Source organism: Coregonus lavaretus (assembly GCF_964263955.1).
Source record: "Coregonus lavaretus genome assembly, contig: HAP1_SCAFFOLD_135, whole genome shotgun sequence".
Taxonomy (NCBI): Eukaryota; Metazoa; Chordata; class Actinopteri; order Salmoniformes; family Salmonidae; genus Coregonus; species Coregonus lavaretus.
Genome location: NW_028158792.1, coordinates 47,881 through 74,022, shown reverse-complemented (window position 1 = coordinate 74,022; position 26,142 = coordinate 47,881). Strand labels below are relative to the sequence as shown.

The 26,142-nt window shown below is 41.0% G+C and overlaps 1 protein-coding gene across 1 annotated transcript; it reads left to right on the top strand.

Annotated features, from left to right (window-relative positions):
• Positions 1-10,195: 10,195 nt before the first annotated feature.
• LOC311123574 (uncharacterized protein) lies at positions 10,196-26,129 on the top strand (the record flags this gene model as incomplete). The annotated part of the gene is made up of 3 exons (XM_084197815.1): positions 10,196-10,599; positions 17,975-18,403; positions 26,011-26,129. The coding sequence occupies exons 1-3, from the start codon at positions 10,218-10,220 to the stop codon at positions 26,127-26,129; spliced, it is 930 nt and encodes a 309-aa protein (XP_084053941.1). The 5' UTR covers positions 10,196-10,217.
• Positions 26,130-26,142: the final 13 nt, after the last annotated feature.

The following is a 26,142-nucleotide window of genomic DNA, read 5'->3' as shown; positions in this document are numbered from 1 at the left end:
CCATACCGCCTTGCACACACTTGTCTATATCTAGCTGATCCAGGGTGTAATCATTAGTCCATCAGTTGCAGACGAGAATCTTTCAACAGACTCATCGGAATGAACACACCCCTGATCACCCGCACACACAGTTCACTTTCATAGCAGCCGCATACAAACAGCATGATCCCTTTCATAGCAGCCACATACAAACAGCATGATCCCTTTCATAGCAGCCACATACAAACAGCATGATCCCTTTCATAGCAGCCACATACAAACAGCATGATCCCTTTCATAGCAGCCACATACAAACAGCATGATCACCAGTTCCCTTTCATAGCAGCCGCATACAAACAGCATGATCACTTTGCTCATGGTATAGGTCCTTCTCACATCTACGCGTTCTCCTCCTCTCACCTCTTCCCTTACCTTGTGGACTTCAATGCACAACACATCAGCTGTATATGACCAGGCGGAAAAACCTTTCCAAGCCAAACCATATCATAACCGCTAACCGCTACACACAGCCTACATTGTTGTCACCATATTAGCTAAAGTAATGTTATAGTCAACATAGCTAATAGAACTACACTATTATCCCCCCAAAAATGACTGTAGGTTCTTGAACAGACTATGAGGTACGTTTTGGTTTGCTCCAGTTGGTGGGTGTGGCTAGAGGCTAAGGCATTCTGGGCCGTTTTTTCACTACCTTGACATTTTTGTCTTCTACAGCGGTCCTCCTTTATGGTTATGGGTTCAGCTGTATAGGATAATCCATTATGGTTATGGGTTCAGCTGTATAGGATAATCCAGTGCTTTATGGTTATGGGTTCAGCTGTATAGGATAATCCAGTGCTTTATGGTTATGGGTTCAGCTGTATAGGATAATCCAGTGCTTTATGGTTATGGGTTCAGCTGTATAGGATAATCCAGTGCTTTATGGTTATGGGTTCAGCTGTATAGGATAATCCAGTGCTTTATGGTTATGGGATCAGCTGTATAGGATAATCCAGTGCTTTATGGTTATGGGTTCAGCTGTATAGGATAATCCAGTGCTTTATGGTTATGGGATCAGCTGTATAGGATAATCCAGTGCTTTATGGTTATGGGTTCAGCTGTATAGGATAATCCAGTGCTTTATGGGTTCAGCTGTATAGGATAATCCAGTGCTTTATGGTTATGGGTTCAGCTGTATAGGATAATCCAGTGCTTTATGGGTTCAGGACACTCAGCTAAAAGCAGTAGAATGTCACTACACACTTTGGAGACATTTACAGTATATGAGTGATTATGTGTCATAACCTTCTAACCTTTCGGTTACTGGCACAACGCTCTTAACCACTAAGCTACCTGCCGCCCCAAAGTCTCGTCTAACGCTTGTTTCTTGGTGAACGATTTACTTTCCATATTTCTTCATGCACAATACAAACAAAAAAACATGATGGGTGATTGGGCGGGGGGTTCGCACATTGTAGTCGCTGGTTCTAATCCCCGAGCCGAGACGGTGAAAAATCTGCCGACGTGCCCTTGAGCAAGGCACTTAACCCTAATTGCTCCTGTAAGTCGCTATTGGTTTAGTTTCTAACCAAGCACACTGGTTGTTCATTCTGTTGGCATAGTTTCTAGCCAAACACACTGGTTGATCAATTGATAATGATGGTAAAACAGGTCCCAGTTGATATTGATGGTAAAACTAACTCAAAAAGGGCACTAAAATGATCAGGGTGAAATAAACGGTAAATCCAAAGGTATAAATCATGAAGTGAAAAGGTATAAATCATTCTAGACCCATCTTAACTTAACCCCTTATGTACCATTCTAGACCCATCTTCACTTAACCCCTTATGTACCATTCTAGACCCATCTTAACTTAACCCCTTATGTACCATTCTAGCACCATCTTAACTTAACCCCTTATGTACCATTCTAGACCCATCTTAACTTAACCCCTTATGTACCATTCTAGACCCATCTTAACTTAACCCCTTATGTACCATTCTAGCACCATCTTAACTTAACCCCTTATGTACCATTCTAGCCCCATTTTAACTTAACCCCTTATGTACCATTCTAGCCCCATCTTAACTTAACCCCTTATGTACCATTCTAGCACCATCTTAAATTAACCCCTTATGTACCATTCTAGACCCATCTTAACTTAACCCCTTATGTACCATTCTAGTAGCAAACCAACAATTGGCCACTAGGTGTCATTATAGTAATTAAAGCGATTCCATATAAATAAACATGTTCCATATATTTATATTCAGTAGTAAATCACCAAAATAAGTTCTATACATGTTTTATTTTACATACAAACCAAATGCTAGGCTGGAAGCATGGGGTGATAATGTCTTGATGATTCTTTCTAGTGGAGATTAGTTTATGAATTGCCTGGCAGGGCTGTGGGACAGTGGATGTGTAGGAATAATTCAAATGGAACTGTTAACAGGCATTACCCGGGATTAAGGTGAATAACTAACAGCTATCAACCAATCAGCATCCAGGATCCACATTTTGTTAAATAATGAGGGATCTAGTCTGGATTCAACCTCATAGGAAAACAGTTTTATCATGGAGGTTTCATTCAGGTCTCTCTGTTTAACTAAATACTCTGTTTTGTCTTTGGCAGGAGAGAGACCAGACTCTCCCTCTGACAGCAGTAAGAGTCCTTCAGGGGAACCAGACCCAGAGACGTCCAAACCAGCGATGCCACACCACTGCTCCCAGTGTAATATGGGTTTTAAGTGGTTATGGAAGCTAAAAGAGCATGAAAGGAAACACACAGGAGAAAAGCCCTTCCACTGCTCCCAGTGTGGAAAGAGATTCTCACGATCACATGACCTAAAATCACATGAGAGGACACACACAGGGGAAAAACCACACAATTGCTCCCAGTGTGGAAAGCTTTTTTCCCATTTAGGGAACCTGAACAAACATAAGAGAATACACTCTGGAGAGAAGCCTTACTCCTGTTCCCATTGTGGAAAGAATTTTAGGTTGTCAGATAACCTGAAGTCGCATGAGAGGACACACACATGGGAGAAACCTTACCATTGCTCCCTGTGTGGAAAGGATTTTACCAAGTTAGGGAACCTGAACAAACATAAGAGAATACACTCTGGAGAGAAGCCTTACCCCTGTTCCCATTGTGGAAAATTCTTTAGGTTGTTAGATAACATGAAGGCGCATGAGAGGACGCACACAGGGGAGAAACGTTACCATTGCACCCTGTGTGGAAAGAGATATGCACGATCATATGACCTAAAATCACATAAAAGGACCCACACAGGGGAAAAAACCACACAATTACACACACAGGGGAAAAACCACACAATTGCTCCCAGTGTGGAAATAATTTTACCCAGTTAGAGAACCTGTTGCCATTGTGGAAATAAATTTTCAGGATCACATTACCTAAATTCACATCAAATCAATATGTATTTATACAGCACATTTCAATCAATGTGCTTTACAGAAGAAAAAAAATGAACAATTTTTTTTAAAATTAAATATTTACTACACAAACATAAGATAAAAAACTAAAGAATAACTAAAGAAAATGAAGGACTAAAAAGCTCCCTGAGGAAAAGCAAAGCTAAAATGGTGTGTCTTAAAATCTCTTTTAAATATGTCCACAGTTTCGTTCCCCCTCAGGTTCTCTGGCTATTCCAGAGGCTGGGAGGCATAGTAACTAAAGGCTGCCTCTCCATGCCTCTTGGTCCTGGGCTTTGGGATAGTTAAAAAGGCCAGTGCCAGAGGACCTGTGGGACCTACTGGGTACATAACTCAAAAGCATTTCTGACGTGTATTGGGGTGCACAATCGTGGATTGATTTAAAAACCAATAGAATCATCTTTAAATTAATTCTAAAACTCACAGGCAGCCAGTGCAGAGACCTTAAAACCGGTGTAATGTGTGCTCTCCGTCTGGTCTTGGTCAGTACCCGTGCTGCAGCATTCTGTATGTTTTGCAGTTGACCAATGGCTTTCTTGGGTAGACCAGACAGGAGAGCATTACAGTAGTCAAGCCTGCTTGTAATAAAAGCATGGATGAGTCTCTCTGTATCAGCCTGAGAGAGAAACGGCCGCACCTTGGCAATGTTCCTCAGGTGGTAAAAATCTATTTTGGTCACATTCCTAATGTGTGATTCAAAATTGAGTTCAGAAACTAAAATAACCTGGTGTTTTTATGCCTGTGAATTAACATGTGGTTAGATTCTCTGTGCTTTGGCTCCAACAATAATTACCTCAGTCTTGTCTTGATTTAGCTGGAGGAAGTTGTGAACCATCCAAGTATTTAAATCAGTCATACAGTCTAATAATTTATCTGTGGAGCTAAAATACTCTGGAGACACAGAAATGTAAAGTTGTGTATCGTCTGAGTAGCAGTGAAAACCAATGCTGTGCTTTCTGATAATGCTGCCAAGGGGTAACATATATAAACTGAACAGTACCGGACCCAAAATCGAACCTTGTGGAACGATTTTAATAGCTAGCATTTCGATGAATAGATTTTACATTTGACATTTTAGTCATTTAGCAGACGCTCTTATCCAGAGTGACTTACAGTTAGTGAGTGCATACACTATTTTAATTGTTTTTTTTTTCATTATATAAATAGGTACGCTTTAAGATATGGTGACAGCGGACACCCTTGTTTAACTCCTCTTGACAGTACAAAACGAAGTAGCCACTATTTACTATTTTACACCTGGGGTTCCTATACATTACTTTTACCCATTTTAAAAGATGCTCACTGAAATTGAAAAAAAAAATCCAGGCATTTATATATAAAATCCAGTTTTTACTTTATCAAAGGCCTTTTCAGAATCCGCTATGAATACCAGGCCTGGCTTCTTAGATGTTTCATGATGTTCTATTATTTCTAGTAGTTGTCGTATATTATCTCCAATGTATCGTCCATGTAAAAAACCTGTCTGATCGGGATGAACAATACCTGGGTAAAAACCTTTTTAATTCTGAGTGCTATGTGCATTTCGCTAGTATTTTTGGCCTCCAGTTTTTTTTTGGTGGACTGGATCTTTATTTTTGCCATCTGGATCTTGTTTTATTAATAGTGAAATCAGACCTTCCTGCTGAGTACCTGTCAGACTACCATTTCTATAGGAGTTAAAACAAGCTAATAAAGGAGCTTTGAGTATATAAAAAGGCTTGATATACCTCTACCGGTATGCCATCAAGCCCTGGTGCCATCTAGCCCTGGGGCCATCTAGCCCTGGTGCCATCAAGCCCTGGTGCCATCAAGCCCTGGTGCCATCAAGCCCTGGTGCCATCAAGCCCTGGTGCCATCTAGCCCTGGTGCCATCTAGCCCTGGTGCCATCAAGCCCTGGTGCCATCAAGCCCTGGTGCCATCAAGCCCTGGTGCCATCAAGCCCTGGTGCCATCTAGCCCTGGTGCCATCAAGCCCTGGTGCCATCAAGCCCTGGTGCCATCAAGCCCTGGTGCCATCTAGCCCTGGTGCCATCTAGCCCTGGTGCCATCAAGCCCTGGTGCCATCTAGCCCTGGTGCCATCAAGCCCTGGTGCCATCAAGCCCTGGGGCTTTCCCAGACAGAAAGGATTTAATAGCCTCTAAACGTTATTCCTCATTTGGCTTTCGCACTGATCATTTTATGCATTTGTTAATTTTCCTTTTTTAAATTATTTGGAAAGAAATTCCTTTACCGTAATCGTCGTTCAGAAGATGAGAAGATGATTTTTTCTGTGTTGGAGATTCAGGAAGAGTTTGGTGCATTTTTCTCCATATTCCGTCCAGTTTGCTTTATCTCTGTCTAATAGATAACATCAGATAGTTCCGGAATAAGTTCCTCCAGTTCTTTTTGGTTTTTCCTCTAACCTATTCAGTGTCTCTGTAGCATCGTGTTTTATTGCTATCTACCTGTACTATTAGTTCGTGTGTTTTCCCTTGTTAGTCTTTAGACAGAAACTGCTTTTTATTTTTTATTATTGATGAATATTGAATTGAATGACCTCTGAAGGTACATTTGAAGGTATCCCAAACAATAAGGGGGATTTGCTGAACATATATTGTACTGGAAAAAATTACGTTATAAATTATTTTCTCTTAGTTAAGAGAAAATTGTCCTCCAGTAGACTTTTATCAGATTTCCAATATCATCGTCCACGTGGACGTTCTGTAAGAGTTAGGTGCTAATTAATATCATCAGACCTTTTGAGTTCCTTTGTCCATGACAGAAAAAAATTTCACCACCCCATTCCTTTTTCCACGCAACTTCATCTAAGGATGTAGAGTGAGTTTCCTGTAAACACTATATGTTATATTCCTTTTCTTTTAGCTACATAAAGACTGATCTTCTTTTCTTGTAATCTGCTAAGCCGTTACAATTATACCTGCCTATACTTATTTCACCCCTTACTATAACTAGATACTATTCTCAGTCTAAATCTACCACCATTTGTGCTTGTAAAGTTACTGCCGTAAGATGTATTATGATGGTCAGAAAAATAGAGATTTCCAAAATGTCTGATGTTTAGAATTCAAGAAACAGCTCCTAGCAACATTGTGTTTGATTCCCCGTTTGCCCGTTTGCCTGTGAGCCCAACGCCACAGATGGTAGAAAATGGAGTCAAGATATTATATGTGCAGTAGATCTGAGTAGGTTGATGTGTGTAATATTGGATGTGATTTAGTGAGGGTGTGTATGATAATATACAGAGGACCTATGGATCTGAGTAGGTTGATGTGTGTTATATTGGATGTGATTTAGTGAGGGTGTGTATGATAATATACAGAGGACCTATGGATCTGAGTAGGTTGATGTGTGTTATATTGGATGTGATTTAGTGAGGGTGTGTATGATAATATACAGAGGACCTATGGATCTGAGTAGGTTGATGTGTGTTATATTGGATGTGATTTAGTGAGGGGGTGTATGATAATATACAGAGGACCTATGGATCTGAGTAGGTTGATGTGTGTTATATTGGATGTGATTTAGTGAGGATGTGTATGATAATATACAGAGGACCTATGGATCTGAGTAGGTTGATGTGTGTTATATTGGATGTGATTTAGTGAGGGTGTGTATGATAATATACAGAGGACCTATGGATCTGAGTAGGTTGATGTGTGTGATATTGGATGTGATTTAGTGATGGTGTGTATGATAATATACAGAGGACCTATGGATCTGAGTAGGTTGATGTGTGTTATATTGGATGTGATTTAGTGAGGGTGTGTATGATAATATACAGAGGACCTATGGATCTGAGTAGGTTGATGTGTGTGATATTGGATGTGATTTAGTGATGGTGTGTATGATAATATACAGAGGACCTATGGATCTGAGTAGGTTGATGTGTGTTATATTGGATGTGATTTAGTGAGGGTGTGTATGATAATATACAGAGGACCTATGGATCTGAGTAGGTTGATGTGTGTGATATTGGATGTGATTTAGTGATGGTGTGTATGATAATATACAGAGGACCTATGGATCTGAGTAGGTTGATGTGTGTTATATTGGATGTGATTTAGTGAGGGTGTGTATGATAATATACAGAGGACCTATGGATCTGAGTAGGTTGATGTGTGTTATATTGGATGTGATTTAGTGAGGGTGTGTCTGATAATATACAGAGGACCTATGGATCTGAGTAGGTTGATGTGTGTTATATTGGATGTGATTTAGTGAGGGTGTGTCTGATAATATACAGAGGACCTATGGATCTGAGTAGGTTGATGTGTGTTATATTGGATGTGATTTAGTGACAGTGTGTATGATGTCTGGATAAGACTATAAGGTGTGATGTCCAAAATAAATAATAACCCAGACAATTTGCATGGTTGAGTGTCTATGTGTGAAGCATGGAGTTAGTATAGCCTGATGATAACTGTAATCCATATCGTATCGACATCGTAGTTGCACCATAGCTACATTAAACATCATTTTCATAAAAATAAAAAACAACCCACATCCAAGCATTTCCATAGTAATTGACGTTTCACGTGATCATGAAAGAGACATTGCATTACTATAGAGAACGGCTTCACTACAGTACCAATGTATCCCGTACAAGATGTTATAATTCCCCAGCGTCCCTGTTCTGATATCTAAACATAGATAAACATGTAGACAGACATACAAAAGATAGACAAACAGAAAACATATTAAATTATAGAAAAGTTCTCAACAATAGAGAGAGAGGGGGACGGAGAGGAGAGAGAGAGAGAGAGAGAGAGAGAGAGAGGGACGGAGAGAAGAGAGGGAGAGAGAGGGGGGAGATGAGAGAGAAAGAGACGGAGAGAGAGAGAGAGAGAGAGAGAGAGAGAGAGAGAGGAGAGAGAAAGAGAGAGATCAAGCGTGTGTGCGCTTATCAACTCCATAGTGTTCAGATATTGACAGTAGTTTTTTCCGTAACGTTAAATGTAGTAGAAACATGGTGTTATGGAGTTGTGTCTCCGTTTATAAAGAGTTTGTCCACAATGAGAACGGTTCTGTTGCCTCTGGATACGGTTGACTGGTTTTGGAAAGTTGGGACTCGCAAAATTTGGTTTATGGTAGAACAATCTCTGCAGCACTCCACCAATCAGGCCTTTATGGTAGAGTGGCCAGACGGAAGCCATTCCTCAGTAAAAGGCACATGACAGCCCGCTTGGAGTTTGCCAAAATGCACCTAAAGGACTCTCAGACCATGAGAAACAAGATTCTCTGGTCTGATGAAACCAAGATTTAACTATTTGGCCTGAATGCCAAGCTTCACGTCTGGGGGAAACCAGGCACCATCCCTACGGTGAAGCACGGTGGTGGCAGCATCATAGTGTGGGGATGTTTTTCAGTGGCAGGGACTGAGAGACTAGTCAGGATCGAGGCAAAGATGAACAGAGCAAAGTACAGAGAGATTGTTGATGAAAACCTGCTCCAGAGCGCTTAGGATCTCAGACTGGGGCGAAGGTTCACCTTCCAACAGGACAATGACCCTAAGCACACAGCCAAGACAACGCAGTAGTGGCTTCAGGACAGGTCTCTGAATGTCCTTGAGTGGCCCAGCCAGAGCCCGGACTTGAACCTGATCGAACATCTAATAATAATAATAATTGGTCATTTAGCAGACGCTCTTATCCAGAGCGACTTACAGGAGCAATTAGGGTTAAGTGCCTTGCTCAAGGGCACATCGACAGATTTTTCACCTAGTGGGCTCGGGGATTAGAACCAGCGACCTTTCGGTTACTGGCACAACGCTCTTAACCACTAAGCTACCTGCCACCATCTCTGGAGAGACCTTTGTTGAAGCACCTTTGGCAGCGATTACAGCCTTGAGTCTTCTTGGGTATGACGCTACAAGCTTGGCACACCTGTATTTGGGGAGTTTCTCACATTCTTCTCTGCAGATCCTCTCAAGCTCTGTCAGGTTGGATGGGGAGCGTCGCTGCACAGCTATTTTCAGGTCTCTCCAGAGATGTTAGATCGGGTTCATTTCTGTGCTCTGGCTGGGCCATTCAAAGAAATTCAGAGACTTGTCCTAAACAGTTTGGACCTACACAGTACTGGTACACCATGTAGGAGCAGTTTGGACCTACTCAGTACTGGTACACCATGTAGGAGCAGTTTGGACCTACTCAGTACTGTTACACCATGTAGGAGCAGTTTGGACCTACTCAGTACTGGTACACCATGTAGGAGCAGTTTGGACCTACTCAGTACTGGTACACCATGTAGGAGCAGGTTGGACCTAGCTGCCTTATTGGGATATTATCTGTTTGTTTGACTGATGTCCTAAATGCAGATGTAAAATAAACATTTCCCTTGTAGCTCAGTTGGTAGAGCATGGCGCTTGCAATGCCAGGGTTGTGGGTTCGATTCCCACGAGGGGCCAGTATGATAAATAAATAAAAAAAATGTATGCACTCTCTTACTGTAAGTCACTCTGGATAAGAGCGGCTGCTAAATGACTAAAATGTAAAAATGTAAAATGTACCCTTCCCCCCCAGCAGATGGCAGTGTGCCAGGCGATGTTGCCAGTGTGACGTATAATCTAGTGGACGGGACGCTTCTTCAACAACAACAGCTAGTAAGCCACCTTCATAGCCAAAAAAACATTGAAGCTCTTTAAACGCTTTCGGTGTATATTAGCCACTGTGTTTTAAACACACTTGTCTTATCTACTAGCTAGTTACCCCATTTAATTTAATATTTACGTTGTTGTTAGTCAGCTAGCTGGCTGGGTAAATTAGCAGTAGCCTAGTCACTAATGCTAACTGGCTATCTAGCTAACATCCCAACCATGAGCTCACTAAGTTACTCTCCTCCTGCTAAAGAAGAGGAGGTCTGCTGGACGGAGAAAGAAGCTCTAGTGAAAGAGGAGGAGGAAGAGGAGGATGTTACAATACAAAAACAAGTAGAGGGTGAAGCTGTTACCGTGAAAGAAGAAGAGAAAGACGTTACAGTGAAAGAAGAGGAAGACGTTAAATTGACCGAAGATGAAGAAGCTTTTAGATTGAAAGAGGAGGAAGACGCGAAAGTGGAGGATGCAGTTTTTGGAGTGAAGAAGGAGGAGGGGGAGATTACTGTCACATTGGAAGAAGAAGAAGAAGAAGAAGAAGAAGAAGAGACTGGAGATCTGATTAACACTAGTAAGTACTGTCTTAAAAACAGGGGCATAAACTCTGCAGTTGTTGAACCGATGTGTGGTTTTAAATGACCATTCTAATTAATTAACTAATTAAGGTCTACACTTTAATCGGTTGTTCTGTAGGAATTGTTAAATCTACAAAGAGTGGGGGGCGGCCAACAAAACGTTAATGGACCAAGTCTATATTTGTTCAGGGCACATACAGTCTACCCCCCCTCTTGGATTTAATCACATTTTGTGTTACAAAATGGGGTTAAATTGGATTTAATTGTATTTTTTTGTCAACGATCTACACAAAATACTCTGTCAAAGTGGAAAGTATTTTGTTGTTGTTGTGAGTTAATGAAAAACTAAACACTATTATACCTTGATTAGATGAGGGCACTTCCACCGTAACGGTCTCTCCCCCCTGCAAAGTTTCAGTCGCATCTCGCGACCTACACTGGTCTGTCCATAGTGACTGGCAACACATTGTGTGTCTTTCATTGGGGTTAAACCGTGCTGTTACGGCAAAATACAATTAGCTCTTAACGACTTTCCCATACAGATTAAATAGCTTACCTGCTCCATAGCAAGCTGCTCTATCCACACTGATTGGTGAAGAAATGTTATGTCGAGCTAAATGTATAAAAATATGTATATTTTAGAGGTTTGAAAAGTAACCGAAATAAAATATATACACATTTGTTGGGGGTTCGAACCGGTTCAGAACTTTATTTTGCTGGTCAGTTCAGTAGAACGGAATGAATAAAAAAATGGTTTTCTTCAGAATGGAACTACTACGAAATCGGTAGTATTTCTTTTTTTGGCCAGAAAATTGAATGCTCATTTCTCTACGATAAACCACCTCCAACGTCGTTTTAGAGAATTTGGCAGTACATCCAACCAGCCTCTCAACCGCATACAACCGTAACCACGCCAGCCCAGGACCTCCACATCCAGCTTCTTCACCTGTGGGATCGTCTGAGACCAGCCACCCGGACAGCTGATGAAACTGTGGGTTTGCACAACCAAAGAATTTCTGCACAAACTGTCAGAAACCGTCTCAGGGAAGCTCATCTGTGTGCTCGTCATCCTCACCAGGGTCTTGACCTGACTGCAGTTCAGCGTCGTAACCTTCTTCAGTGGGCAAAAGCTAATCTTCACTGGCCACTGGCACGCTGGAGAAGTGTGCTGTTCACGGATAAATTCCAGGTTTCAACTGTACCGGGAAGATGGCAGACAGCGTGTATGGTGTCGTTTGGGCGAGAAGGTTTGCTGATGGAATTGCACTTTATCAATGGCAATTTGAATGCACAGCGATACCGTGACAAGATCTTGAGGCCCATTGTCGTGCCATTCATCCGCCGCCATCACCTCATGTTTCAGCATGATTATGCACGGCCCCATGTCGCAAGGATCACATTTTACAGCACAACAGAGTCATATCTTAAGTGAAAGACGAACAGTGACTCCATGATTCATGCCTTCTGGGAGCGCTATAAAGTCAAAAAGTTATGGGCGGAGTTAGATAGTTGTCTGTCAGAAGTTTTACAATATAAATTAACTTTTTATCCGTCTGTCTTCATATTTCAAGACATGGCATACGGGGGTGCGGTGAGACACCCAATGAGCTAGACCCTACTTTTCTCATCAATCATTTGGAAATAACTTTTGCTTAACTGGAATTCAAATGACCCTCCATCGTTAAGACAGTGGATGAGTCAAATGACCCTCCATCGTTAAGACAGTGGATTAATCAAATGACCCTCCATCGTTAAGACAGTGGATGAATCAAATGCATTATTTTCTAAATATTGAACAAAATGTGGACTACAGAGAGACACAAAATATTCAATTTGAAGCCATATGGCATAAAATATTACAAGCAATGGAGATATTCAAAGGATGAGGAAGGAGAGAAAATCTGATTGTGAGACAGACAGGATGGGTGGATATGGTGGGAACATGTGGGTCTGAGCAGGTGGAATGTCATTAATGTTTGTAGAAATAATGTAGTAAATGTTAAGTTGTCTATTGTCTTTGTCTAAGTAAGTCGTTGTAGTCAGAAAAAGACAATAACATCTTTCCAAAACATAAAGTATATATTTAAAAAAATATCCCAAGTAGAGAGATTCACGGGTCCAAAACGTAGGACCCGTTCCGAAATGGATCCGTGGCTTTCCGACCCGATATGCATAAATACTAAAAAAAATTAACAGAGACCCGTTCTGAATGGACCCGAGGACAGTAAGAACCGTTCCGAAAAGGCACGTGAGAAACAGACCCAAACAGACCCGTGGTGGTTCGGAACCGAGAGACCCATTCAGATCAGAGAGTAGAAAGAGGGGATTTTGCAGGTTTTCCTACTTACAAAGCATGTAGAGGTCTGTAGTTTTTATCATAGGTACACTTCAACTGTGAGAGACGGAATCTAAAACAAAAATCCAGAAAATCACATTGTATGATTTTTAAGTAATTAATTTGCATTTTATTGCATGACATAAGTATTTGATACATCATAAAAGCAGAACTTAATAGATCATCCAGATGGTCATTGGCAAACTTCAGACGGGCCTGGACATGCGCTGGCTTGAGCAGGGGGATCTTGCGTGCGCTGCAGGATTTTAATCCATGACGGCGTAGTGTGTTACTAATGGATTTCTTTGAGACTGTGGTCCCAGCTCTCTTCAGGTCATTGACCAGGTCCTGCCGTGTAGTTCTGGGCTGATCCCTCACCTTCCTCATGATCATTGATGCCCCACGAGGTGAGATCTTGCATGGAGCCCCAGACCGAGGGTGATTGACCGTCATCTTGAACTTCTTCCATTTTCTAATAATTGCGCCAACAGTTGTTGCCTTCTCACCAAGCTGCTTGCCTATTGTCCTGTAGCCCATCCCAGCCTTGTGCAGGTCTACAATTTTATCCCTGATGTCCTTACACAGCTCTCTGGTCTTGGCCATTGTGGAGAGGTTGGAGTCTGTTTGATTGAGTGTGTGGACAGGTGTCTGTTATACAGGTAACGAGTTCAAACAGGTGCAGTTAATACAGGTAATGAGTGGAGAACAGGAGGGCTTCTTAAAGAAAAACGAACAGGTCTGTGAGAGCCGGAATTCTTACTGGGTGGTAGGTGATCAAATACTTATGTCATGCAATAAAATGCAAACGAATTACTTAAAAATCATACAATGTGATTTTATGGATTTTTGTTTTAGATTCCGTCTCTCACAGTTGAAGTGTACCTATGATAAAAATGACAGACTTCTACATGCTTTGTAAGTAGGAAAACCTGCAAAATCGGCTTGTTCTCCCCACTGTACGTGTTTTTAAAAACAGCCTATAACAAATTAGAAAAACATATATATTTGTTGTTTCGATGTGTAGCATATTCAAAGCTTTACAGTCTATTGTTTTATTCGTTTTTTTACTTTCCTAAAATAACAATTGTCCACCTCACAGTTCAGATAGGCTACTACTGCTATACAGATATAGGCGTATAGAAGGAGGCTAATTAGCCCAGTTCATATAGGCTACTACCGCTCTACAGATATAGGCCTATAGAAGGAGGATAATTAGCACAGTTCAGATAGGCTACTACTGCTCTACAGATATAGGCGTATAGAAGGAGGCTAATTAGCCCAGTTCAGATAGGCTACTACCGCTCTACAGATATGGGCATATAGAAGGAGGCTAATTAGCCCAGTTCAGATAGGCTACTACTGCTCTACAGATATGGGCGTATAGAAGGAGGCTAATTAGCCCAGTTCAGATAGGCTACTACCGCTCTACAGATATAGGCCTATAGAAGGAGGATAATTAGCACAGTTCAGATAGGCTACTACTGCTCTACAGATATAGGCGTATAGAAGGAGGCTAATTAGCCCAGTTCAGATAGGCTACTACTGCTAAACAGATATAGGCCTATAGAAGGAGGCTAATTAGCCCAGTTCAGATAGGCTACTACTGCTCTACAGATATAGGTGTATAGAAGGAGGCTAATTAGCCCAGTTCAGATAGGCTACTACTGCTATACAGATATAGGCGTATAGAAGGAGGCTAATTAGCCCAGTTCAGATAGGCTACTACTGCTCTACAGATATAGGTGTATAGAAGGAGGCTAATTAGCCCAGTTCAGATAGGCTACTACTGCTATACAGATATAGGCGTATAGAAGGAGGCTAATTAGCACAGTTCAGATAGGCTACTACCGCTCTACAGATATAGGCCTATAGAAGGAGGCTAATTAGCCCAGTTCAGATAGGCTACTACTGCTATACAGATATAGGCGTATAGAAGGAGGCTAATTAGCACAGTTCAGATGGGCTACTACTGCTCTACAGATATAGGCCTATAGAAGGAGGCTAATTAGCACAGTTCAGATGGGCTACTACTGCTCTACAGATATAGGCGTATAGAAGGAGGCTAATTAGCCCAGTTCAGATAGGCTACTACTGCTATACCGATATAGGCGTATAGAAGGAGGCTTATTCGTACATTTTCGATCAAGAATATATATATATTTTTTAAAAGCATTATATTGTTATATTAAAGGAGTAACTCTGGTAGGCCTGAAACACTCTTCCTCACCTCAAGTTCAACTGTCAGAGTCAGTTGGAACGCTAAGCCCAATAAATAATAATAATATACTAATATATAATAATAATAATAATAATAGCCAAACCTTAACAAAAGTTTATTTACTTTATTTGGGTGATATCAAACGAAGGCCTAAGTCAAGCCATTGTTTATGGGGAAAATATGACCAGGTTATTTTATATTGCGGCATTCAATTAAGTTTAGCATCTCTGCCTTTTTCTGTTTCCGTGGTTTACGTGTGAGTAACCCCATAGGCCTACTGGTAATTCTATTAAATTTAATTTTTACATTTAAACACAACAGTTAATTAGTTCATTCTATTAAATTGAATTATTAAATTCAAACACAACAGTTAATTAGTTCATTCTATTAAATTGAATTATTAAATTCAAACACAACAGTTAATTAGTTAATTATATTAAATTGAATTATTCAATTCAAACACAACAGTAACGTAATAAGGCCAAAGAAAATGGCTCAACAGAATAAAACAAAACACTTGTTGCATAGCCTATTTAAATAACTGGTTTAAACCTTCACACAAGTTTTGAACAGGCTTATATTGTGAAAATTACCAACAAAGGTTAGTGCCTACCGTACCCAACAAATGACAGCAATAGGCTACTGCTATTTATTTTACAACAGGCATATTTTTTACCTATCTCTAACTAAATATAGCACAAAATTAAAAAGACAGTTCGAACTTAATTTAGCCAACGAAAAATGTTCAACAAAATGAATCAAAACCCTTTTTGCATCATAAAGAACTGGTTTATGACAGAAATGAATAAATATCACAATATCATGGTGGGAAACCATTATAAAACACTGTCAGTGACCATATAAACTCATTAGAAGTGTTTTAACAAATTCCATGGGACTATTTTACAGTAACTTACCTCTTCCACATGGGTCCAGTAGACAGGGAAGAGGTAAGGGGGAAGGATGTTTATGAGGGGGAATGCAGAAGGAGAAGGAAGTGTGCAACATTAAAAAGGGCACTGACAACAACAAAATAAATGTACAGTAATGTCAGGCATGGAACTATTCCGATTCTGGAACTATTCATATTCTGGAACTATTCCGATTCTGGAACTATTCCGATTCTGGAACTATTTAGATTCTGGAACTATTCCGATTCTGGAACTATTCATATTCTGGAACTATTCCGATTCTGGAACTATTCCGATTCTGGAACTATTTAGATTCTGGAACTATTCCGATTCTTGAACTATTCCGATTCTGGAACTATTCCGATTCTGGAACTATTTAGATTCTGGAACTATTAAGATTCTGGAACTATTCATATTCTGGAACTATTAAGATTCTGGAACTATTCATATTCTGGAACTATTCCGATTCTGGAACTATTCCAATTCTGGAACTATTCCGATTCTGGAACTATTCCGATTCTGGAACTGTTTAGATTCTGGAACTATTCAGATTCTGGAACTATTCCGATTCTGGAACTATTCTGATTCTTGAACTATTCCGATTCTGGAACTATTCCGATTCTGGAACTATTTAGATTCTGGAACTATTTAGATTCTGGAACTATTCATATTCTGGAACTATTCCGATTCTGGAACTATTCCGATTCTGGAACTGTTTAGATTCTGGAACTATTCAGATTCTGGAACTGTTTAGATTCTGGAACTATTCCGATTCTGGAACTATTCCGATTCTGGAACTGTTAGATTCTGGAACTATTCCGATTCTGGAACTGTTTAGATTCTGGAACTATTCCGATTCTGGAACTATTTAGATTCTGGAACTATTTAGATTCTGGAACTATTCATATTCTGGAACTATTCATATTCTGGAACTATTCCGATTCTGGAACTATTCCGATTCTGGAACTATACAGATTCTGGAACTATTTAGATTCTGGAACTATTTAGATTCTGGAACTATTCCGATTCTGGAACTATTCCGATTCTGGAACTATTTAGATTCTGGAACTATACAGATTATGGAACTATTCAGATTCTGGAACTATTCAGATTCTGGAACTATTTAGATTCTGGAACTATTTAGATTCTGGAACTATTTAGATTCTGGAACTATTCCGATTCAGGGAATTATATCAAATGAAATTCAACACGTGGACTGTTTCAACGTATTTCTGAAGTCTCCAAAAAACAACAACATTTCAATGTATTATACTCAAAATGTCAAGGGTTTGTCACACAGTTCCTTAATTGTTTAATGGTAAAGCAAGCATGTATCCAGGTAAGCATTGACAGATTCCAATGGCAAACATAAAGATGGCAGAATTCAGATATGACGTCATTGTTTTTTCCACTGAGTTTGTAAACTACAGTTCAATGTGCCAATAAATAAGCACAATAAACTTTTTTTACTTATTTATTTTTGGGGCGTCTTGAAGCTAAAATAGTTAATGACGATACTAAAAAAGGAGTAACGTGGAGGAATGTACAATACGGGCAACTTAGCAAATAAGTTGTATACATATTTTTTTTACAAACAAAATGGCTCAGTTGTAGAGGTGGGAGAGGCAGATAGCAAGGATTATATAAATCCCCTCTGTTACAAACCAACTGTTAGACTAGAAACACGGGGTAATAATGTCTAGATGATTCTTTCTAGTGGAGATTAGTTTAGAAAAAACCTGGCTGGCTGTGGACAGTGGATGTGTAGGGATAATTCAAATGGACAGCATCCAGGCACCACATTTATGGTTTTATAATGAGGGATATAGTCTGGATTAAATCTCATAGGAAGAGCAGGAGATTTCATTTAGGTCTCTCTGTTTAACTAAATACTCTGTCTTTGGCAGGAGAGAGGCCAGACTCTCACTCTGACAGACGGAAGAAGAGTCCTTCAGGGGAACCAGACCCAGAGACGCCCAAACCAGTGAGACGACACCACTGCTCCCAGTGTAATTTGAGTATTAAGTGGTTATGGAAGCTAAAAGAGCATGAGAGGACACACACAGGGGAGAAACTACACTACTGCTCCCAGTGTGGAAAGAGTTTTACCCTGTTAGGGAACCTGACAAAGCATAAAGGAATACACACAGGAGAAAAGTCTTTCCAATGTTCACAGTGTGGAAAGAGATTTTCACGATCAGAGCACTTAATATCACATGAGAGGACACACACAGGGGATAAACCACACCACTGCTCCCAGTGTGGAAAGAGATTTACCCAGTTAGGAAGCCTGAAAAAGCATAAAGGAATACACACAGGAGAAAAGTATTTCCAATGTTCACAGTGTGGAAAGAGATTTTCACGATCAGAGCACCTAAAATCACATGAGAGGACGCACACGGGGGAGAAACCACACCACTGCTCTCACTGTGGAAATGATTTTACCCAGTTAGGGAACTTAAAAAAACATGAGATGAAACACACAGGAGAAAAGCCTTTCCAATGTTCTCAGTGTGGAAAGAGATTTTCAAGATCACAGGACCTAAAATCACATGAGAGGACACACACGGGGGATAAACCACACCACTGCTCCCATTGTGGAAAGAGTTTTATCCAGTTAGGGAACCTGAACAACCATAATAGAATACACACAGGAGAAAAGCCTTTCCAATGTACCCAGTGTGGAAAAAGATTTTCAAGATCACAGGACCTAAAATCACATGAGAGGACACACACAGGGGAGAAACCACACCACTGCTCTCATTGTGGAAATCGTTTTACCCAGTTAGGGAGCCTGAACAAACATAAGAAGAGAATACACTCTGGAGAGAAATCTTAACATACTTTCCTGGACAAAGGACCTTAAATCACATTACAGAATATTTATTTTTAAACAAAATCATATTGTTTATAATATAGTCCCCTGTAGCTCAGTTGGTAGATTATGGCGCTTGCAACGCCAGGGTTGTGGGATCTTTTCCCACGGGGGGCCAGTATGAAAATGTATGCACTCACTAACTGTAAGTCACTCTGGATAAGAGCACCTTCTAAAATGACTAAAATGTAAAAAATATGAAATCTTACTCAGAAATAGGCTTACTTTTGTTTGAGTTTTTTCCTCTCGAGACATGATCATGTCTAAAATCAAATTACAATTTTAAAAGGTTTATTTTGGATTGATGGAATACAAGTACTGTATGAACCCTCAGATGTTCATTATATGATTTGGATATTTAAAACATGTAAATGATTAAATTGATGAATCCAATGTGTATTTCCTGATTTTAACCTTGAAACCTCTTTAAGTTAGTTATTGTGTTTCGTTGACTTCATCTGTGTTCTAGTTTTCAAGCTAAAGATGGATGAAAACTACCTCATGAATGTTCATTATATACATCTACATGATGTATTGTTACACCATGTAGGAGCAGTATAGACCTAGTCTGTTCATTATATACATCTATATGATGTATTGTTACACCATGTAGGAGCAGTATAGATCTAGTCTGTTCATTATATACATCTATATGATGTATTGTTACACCATGTAGGAGCAGTATAGATCTAGTCTGTTCATTATATACATCTATATGATGTATTGTTACACCATGTAGGAGCAGTATAGACCTAGTCTGTTCATTATATACATCTACATGATGTATTGTTACACCATGTAGGAGCAGTATAGATCTAGTCTGTTCATTATATACATCTATATGATGTATTGTTACACCATGTAGGAGCAGTATAGACCTAGTCTGTTCATTATATACATCTATGTGTTGTTACATGTAGGAGCAGTATAGACCTAGTCTGTTCATTATATACATCTATGTGTTGTTACATGTAGGAGCATGTAACAACATGGTAGCTCAGCTGGTAGAGCACGGTGCTTGTAACGCCAAGGTAGTGGGTTCGATCCCCGGGACCACCCATACACAAAAATGTATGCACGCACGACTGTAAGTCTCTTTGGATAAAAGCGTCTGCTAAATGGCATATTATATATTATATTATATTATAAAGAGCTAGATGCTTATTTTGATACTGTCTGTCTGTTTGTTTGACTGACTGACTGAATAAGAAATTGCCTTAAATACAGATGTAAAACATTTATTCTCACTCATTAAAAATCTTCACTAATCAATCAACATTTAGTACGTCTCAGTATAATATTGTTGGCTATTTAGTTAAAAGAAAAACAGCTTTAGGTCCATCAATTTCTGGTTCAGTAGCTTCAGCCCAACATCACAAGTGCCTGAATTATTTATTTCCACCATTGCACTGTATACACAGAAAACCAGCATCATAGACACAGAGAACCAGCATCATAGACACAAAAAACCCTGCATCATAGACACAGCAAACCAGCATCATAGACACAGCAAACCAGCATCATAGACACAGAAAACCAGCATCATAGACACAGAAAACCAGCATCATAGACACAGAGAACCAGCATCATAGACACAGAGAACCAGCATCATAGACACAGAAAACCCTGCATCATAGACACATCATAGACACAGAAAACCAGCATCATAGACACAGAAAACCAGCATCATAGACACAGAAAACCAGCATCATAGACACAGAGAACCAGCATCATAGACACAAAAAACCCTGCATCATAGACACAGCAAACCAGCATCATAGACACAGCAAACCAGCATCATAGACACAGAAAACCAGCATCATAGACACAGAAAACCAGCATCATAGACACAGAGAACCAGCATCATAGACACAGAGAACCAGCATCATAGACACAGAAAACCCTGCATCATAGACACAGAAAACCAGCATCATAGACATCATAGACACAGAAAACCAGCATCATAGACACAGAAAACCCTGCATCATAGACACAGAAAACCAGCATCATAGACACAGAAAACCAGCATCATAGAAACAGAAAACAAGCATCATAGACACAGAAAACCAGCATCATGGACACAGAGAACCAGAATCATAGACACAGAAAACCAGCATCATAGACACAGAGAACCAGCATCATAGACACAGAGAACCAGCATCATAGACACAGAAAACCCTGCATCATAGACACAGAAAACCAGCATCATAGACATCATAGACACAGAAAACCAGCATCATAGACACAGAAAACCCTGCATCATAGACACAGAAAACCAGCATCATAGACACAGAAAACCAGCATCATAGACACAGAGAACCAGCATCATAGACACAGAGAACCAGCATCATAGACACAGAAAACCCTGCATCATAGACACATCATAGACACAGAAAACCAGCATCATAGACACAGAAAACCAGCATCATAGACACAGAAAACCAGCATCATAGACACAGAGAACCAGCATCATAGACACAAAAAACCCTGCATCATAGACACAGCAAACCAGCATCATAGACACAGCAAACCAGCATCATAGACACAGAAAACCAGCATCATAGACACAGAAAACCAGCATCATAGACACAGAGAACCAGCATCATAGACACAGAGAACCAGCATCATAGACACAGAAAACCCTGCATCATAGACACAGAAAACCAGCATCATAGACATCATAGACACAGAAAACCAGCATCATAGACACAGAAAACCCTGCATCATAGACACAGAAAACCAGCATCATAGACACAGAAAACCAGCATCATAGAAACAGAAAACAAGCATCATAGACACAGAAAACCAGCATCATAGACACAGAGAACCAGCATCATAGACACAGAGAACCAGCATCATAGACACAGAAAACCCTGCATCATAGACACATCATAGACACAGAAAACCAGCATCATAGACACAGAAAACCAGCATCATAGACACAGAAAACCAGCATCATAGACACAGAGAACCAGCATCATAGACACAAAAAACCCTGCATCATAGACACAGCAAACCAGCATCATAGACACAGCAAACCAGCATCATAGACACAGAAAACCAGCATCATAGACACAGAAAACCAGCATCATAGACACAGAGAACCAGCATCATAGACACAGAGAACCAGCATCATAGACACAGAAAACCCTGCATCATAGACACAGAAAACCAGCATCATAGACATCATAGACACAGAAAACCAGCATCATAGACACAGAAAACCCTGCATCATAGACACAGAAAACCAGCATCATAGACACAGAAAACCAGCATCATAGAAACAGAAAACAAGCATCATAGACACAGAAAACCAGCATCATGGACACAGAGAACCAGCATCATAGACACATAGAACCTGCATCATACAGTGCATTCCAGGCTCTGTCGCAGCTGGCCGCGACCAGGAGACTCATGGGCGGGCGCACAATTGGCCCAGCGTCGTCCAGGGTAGGGGAGGGAATGGTCAGCAGGGATGTAGCTCAGTTGATAGAGCATGGCATTTGCAACGCCAGGGTTGTGGGTTCATTTCCCACGGGGGGCCAGTATATAAAAAATATATATATATGTATTCACTAACTGTAAGTCGCTCTGGATAAGAGTGTCTGCTAAATGACTCAAATGTAAATGTAAATGAAAGGATTCAGTCCTCTACCCTTTTCCAACATGTTGTTACATTACAGCCTTATTCTAAAACGGGTTAAATTGGGGGTTTTCCTCATTAATCTACACATAATATCCCATAATGACAAAGCAAAACGTTTTTTTTTTCTTCAAATTTTTAAAAACAGAAATACCTTATTTACATAATAAGTATTCAGACCCTTTGCTATGAGACTCGAAATTGAACTCAGGTGCTTCCTGTTTCCATTGACAATCCTTGAGATTTTTCTACGACTTCATTAGAGTCCATCTGTGTTAAATTCAATTGATTGGACATGATTTGGAAAGGCACACACCTGTCTATGTAATGTTGCACAGTTGACAGTGCATGTCAGAGTAAAAACCAAGCCATGAGGTCGAAGGAAATGTCAAACTGAGCAATCGGGGGAGAAGGGCCTTGGTCAGGGAGGTGACCAAGAACCCGATGGTCACTCTGACAGAGTTCCTCTGTGGAGATGGGAGAACCTTCCAGAAGGACTCCCCAAATACAGGTAAGCTTGTAGCGTCATACCCAATAAAACTAGAGGCTGTAATCGCTGCCAAAGGTGCTTCAACAAAGTACTGAGTAAAGGGTCTGAATACTTACAGTACCTGTCAAAAGTTTGTACACACCTACTCATTCAAGGGTTTTTCTTTATTTGTTACTATTTTCTACATTGTAGAATAATAGTGAAGACATCAAAACTATGAAATACAATTTGTTTTATATACCTTTTGATTATGGATCCCGCAATGCTGTTAGCCACAGTTGCTGTGACCGCTACTATCTGTCCCGGGATCCTGCCAAAACGTCTCAAGTTGTTTGCCGTAGCTAGCTACTAGCCTAGCTGGTAGCTATCAAGCTAGCAGGGTTTTTCCACGAACAGCTTGAACACAGCCCGCTGCGCGGTTAGCCCTTAGTGGCTGGGACCGCGGAGGTGTCCCACGCTAATTGTGGCTGTATTCCCTGCTACCTGACCTGGCTGAAACTGCGTTGTATAGCTACCAACATTAGCCGATGCTGCTACCAACATTAGCCGATGCTGCTACCAACATTAGCCGATGCTGCTACCAACAGCAGCATGTGCAAAGACGATGCTTTCGGGTTCACCGCTCTAAGAGGATTTAAAGGAGGACACATCTTTTTAGTTTTCGCCATTTTTGTGTGTTATTTTTTTTTAGAATTCCCTGTAAGGAGAGAGACAAGGAAGCCCAGAAATCCTAGCTGGCCGGCCGTCTCAAATGGAGGACGCTATTGAACGTTTTCAACGCTGCAGGAGCAGTGTTTATTTTGCTTTATTCCGGGACAATGTGGACCGCCCGGACTTTCAATGTATTAACTGTTTGCTTGCAGAGAACTACAGGGGCGAAGTGGCTACTCTTAGCAAACAAGTGGCAAACTTACACATTTACATTTTAGTCATTTAGCAGACGCTCTTATCCAGAGCGACTTACAGTTAGTGCATACATTTATTTATTTTTTCATACCCCCAGTGGGAATCGAACCCACAACCCTGGTGTTGCAAACACCATGCTCTATCAACTGAGCTACATCCCTGCCGGCCATTCCCTCCTCTACCCTGGACGACGCTGGGCCAATTGTGCGCCGCCCCATGGGTCTCCCGGTCACGGTCGGCTACGACAGAGCCTGGATTCGAACCAGGATCTCTAGTGGCACAGCTACTGGTGAATCCTCCACAAGCTACTGGGGATAATAGCGGATAGTACTGCAACTCCTATTTGCCATCTCTTCAATCTAAGCTTACAAAAAAGTGTGTGCCCTCAGGCCTGGAGGGAAGCAAAAGTCATTCCGCTACCCAAGAATAGTAAAGCCCCATTTACTGGCTCAAATAGCCGACCAATCAGCCTGTTGCTAAACCTTAGTAAACTTTTGGAAAAAATGGTATTTGACCAGATACAATGCTATTTTACAGTAAATAAATTAACAACAGACTTTCAGCTTATAGGGAAATTGATAATAGAAAGACGGTGGCTTGTTAGACCTGGAAATATCACATTTACATAAGTACTCAGATCCTTTACTCAGTACTTTGTTGAAGCACCTTTGGCAGCGATTACAGCCTTGAGTCTTCTTGGAAATGACCCTACAAGCTTGGAACACCTGTATTTGGGGAGTTTCTCCCATTCTTCTCTGCAGATCCTCTCAAGCTCTGTCAGGTTGGATGGGGAGAGTCGCTGCACAGCTGTTTTCAGGTCTCTCCAGAGATGTTAGATCAGGTTCATTTCTGGGCTCTGGCTGGGCCATTCAAAGACATTCAGAGACTTGTCCAACACAGTTTGGACCTACACAGTACTGTTACACCATGTAGGAGCAGTTTGGACCTACTCAGTACTGGTACACCATGTAGGAGCAGGTTGGACCTACTCAGTACTGGTACACCATGTAGGAGCAGGTTGGACCTACTCAGTACTGGTACACCATGTAGGAGCAGGTTGGACCTACTCAGTACTGGTACACCGTGTAGGAGCAGTTTGGACCTACTCAGTACTGGTACACCGTGTAGGAGCAGTTTGGACCTACTCAGTACTGGTACACCATGTAGGAGCAGTTTGGACCTACTCAGTACTGGTACACCATGTAGGAGCAGTTTGGACCTACTCAGTACTGGTACACCATGTAGGAGCAGTTTGGACCTACTCAGTACTGGTACACCATGTAGGAGCAGTTTGGACCTACTCAGTACTGGTACACCATGTAGGAGCAGTTTGGACCTACTCAGTACTGTTACACCATGTAGGAGCAGTTTGGACCTACTCAGTACTGGTACACCATGTAGGAGCAGTTTGGACCTACTCAGTACTGGTACACCATGTAGGAGCAGTTTGGACCTACTCAGTACTGGTACACCGTGTAGGAGCAGTTTGGACCTACTCAGTACTGGTACACCATGTAGGAGCAGTTTGGACCTACTCAGTACTGGTACACCATGTAGGAGCAGTTTGGACCTACTCAGTACTGGTACACCATGTAGGAGCAGTTTGGACCTACTCAGTACTGGTACACCATGTAGGAGCAGTTTGGACCTACTCAGTACTGGTACACCATGTAGGAGCAGTTTGGACCTACTCAGTACTGGTACACCATGTAGGAGCAGGTTGGACCTACTCAGTACTGTTACACCATGTAGGAGCAGTTTGGACCTACTCAGTACTGGTACACCATGTAGGAGCAGTTTGGACCTACTCAGTACTGGTAATTTGTAAAGTGATTATCCCACTGGCTATAGGGTGAATGCACCAATTGGTGAGTCGCTCTGGATAAGAGCGTCTGCTAAATGACGTAAATGTGCCCTTGAGCAAGGCACTTAACCCTAATTGCTCCTGTAAGTCGCTCTGGATAAGAGCGTCCGCTAAATGACTAAAATGTAAAAATGTCAAATGTACTGTGTTACCCTCCCCACCCAGCAGATGGCAGTGTGCCAGGCGATGCTGCCAGTGTGACGTATAATCTAGTGGACGGGACGCTTCTTCAACAACAACAGCTCGTCAATCACCTCCGTAGCTTCATAGCCAAAAAACATTGAAGCTCTTTTCACG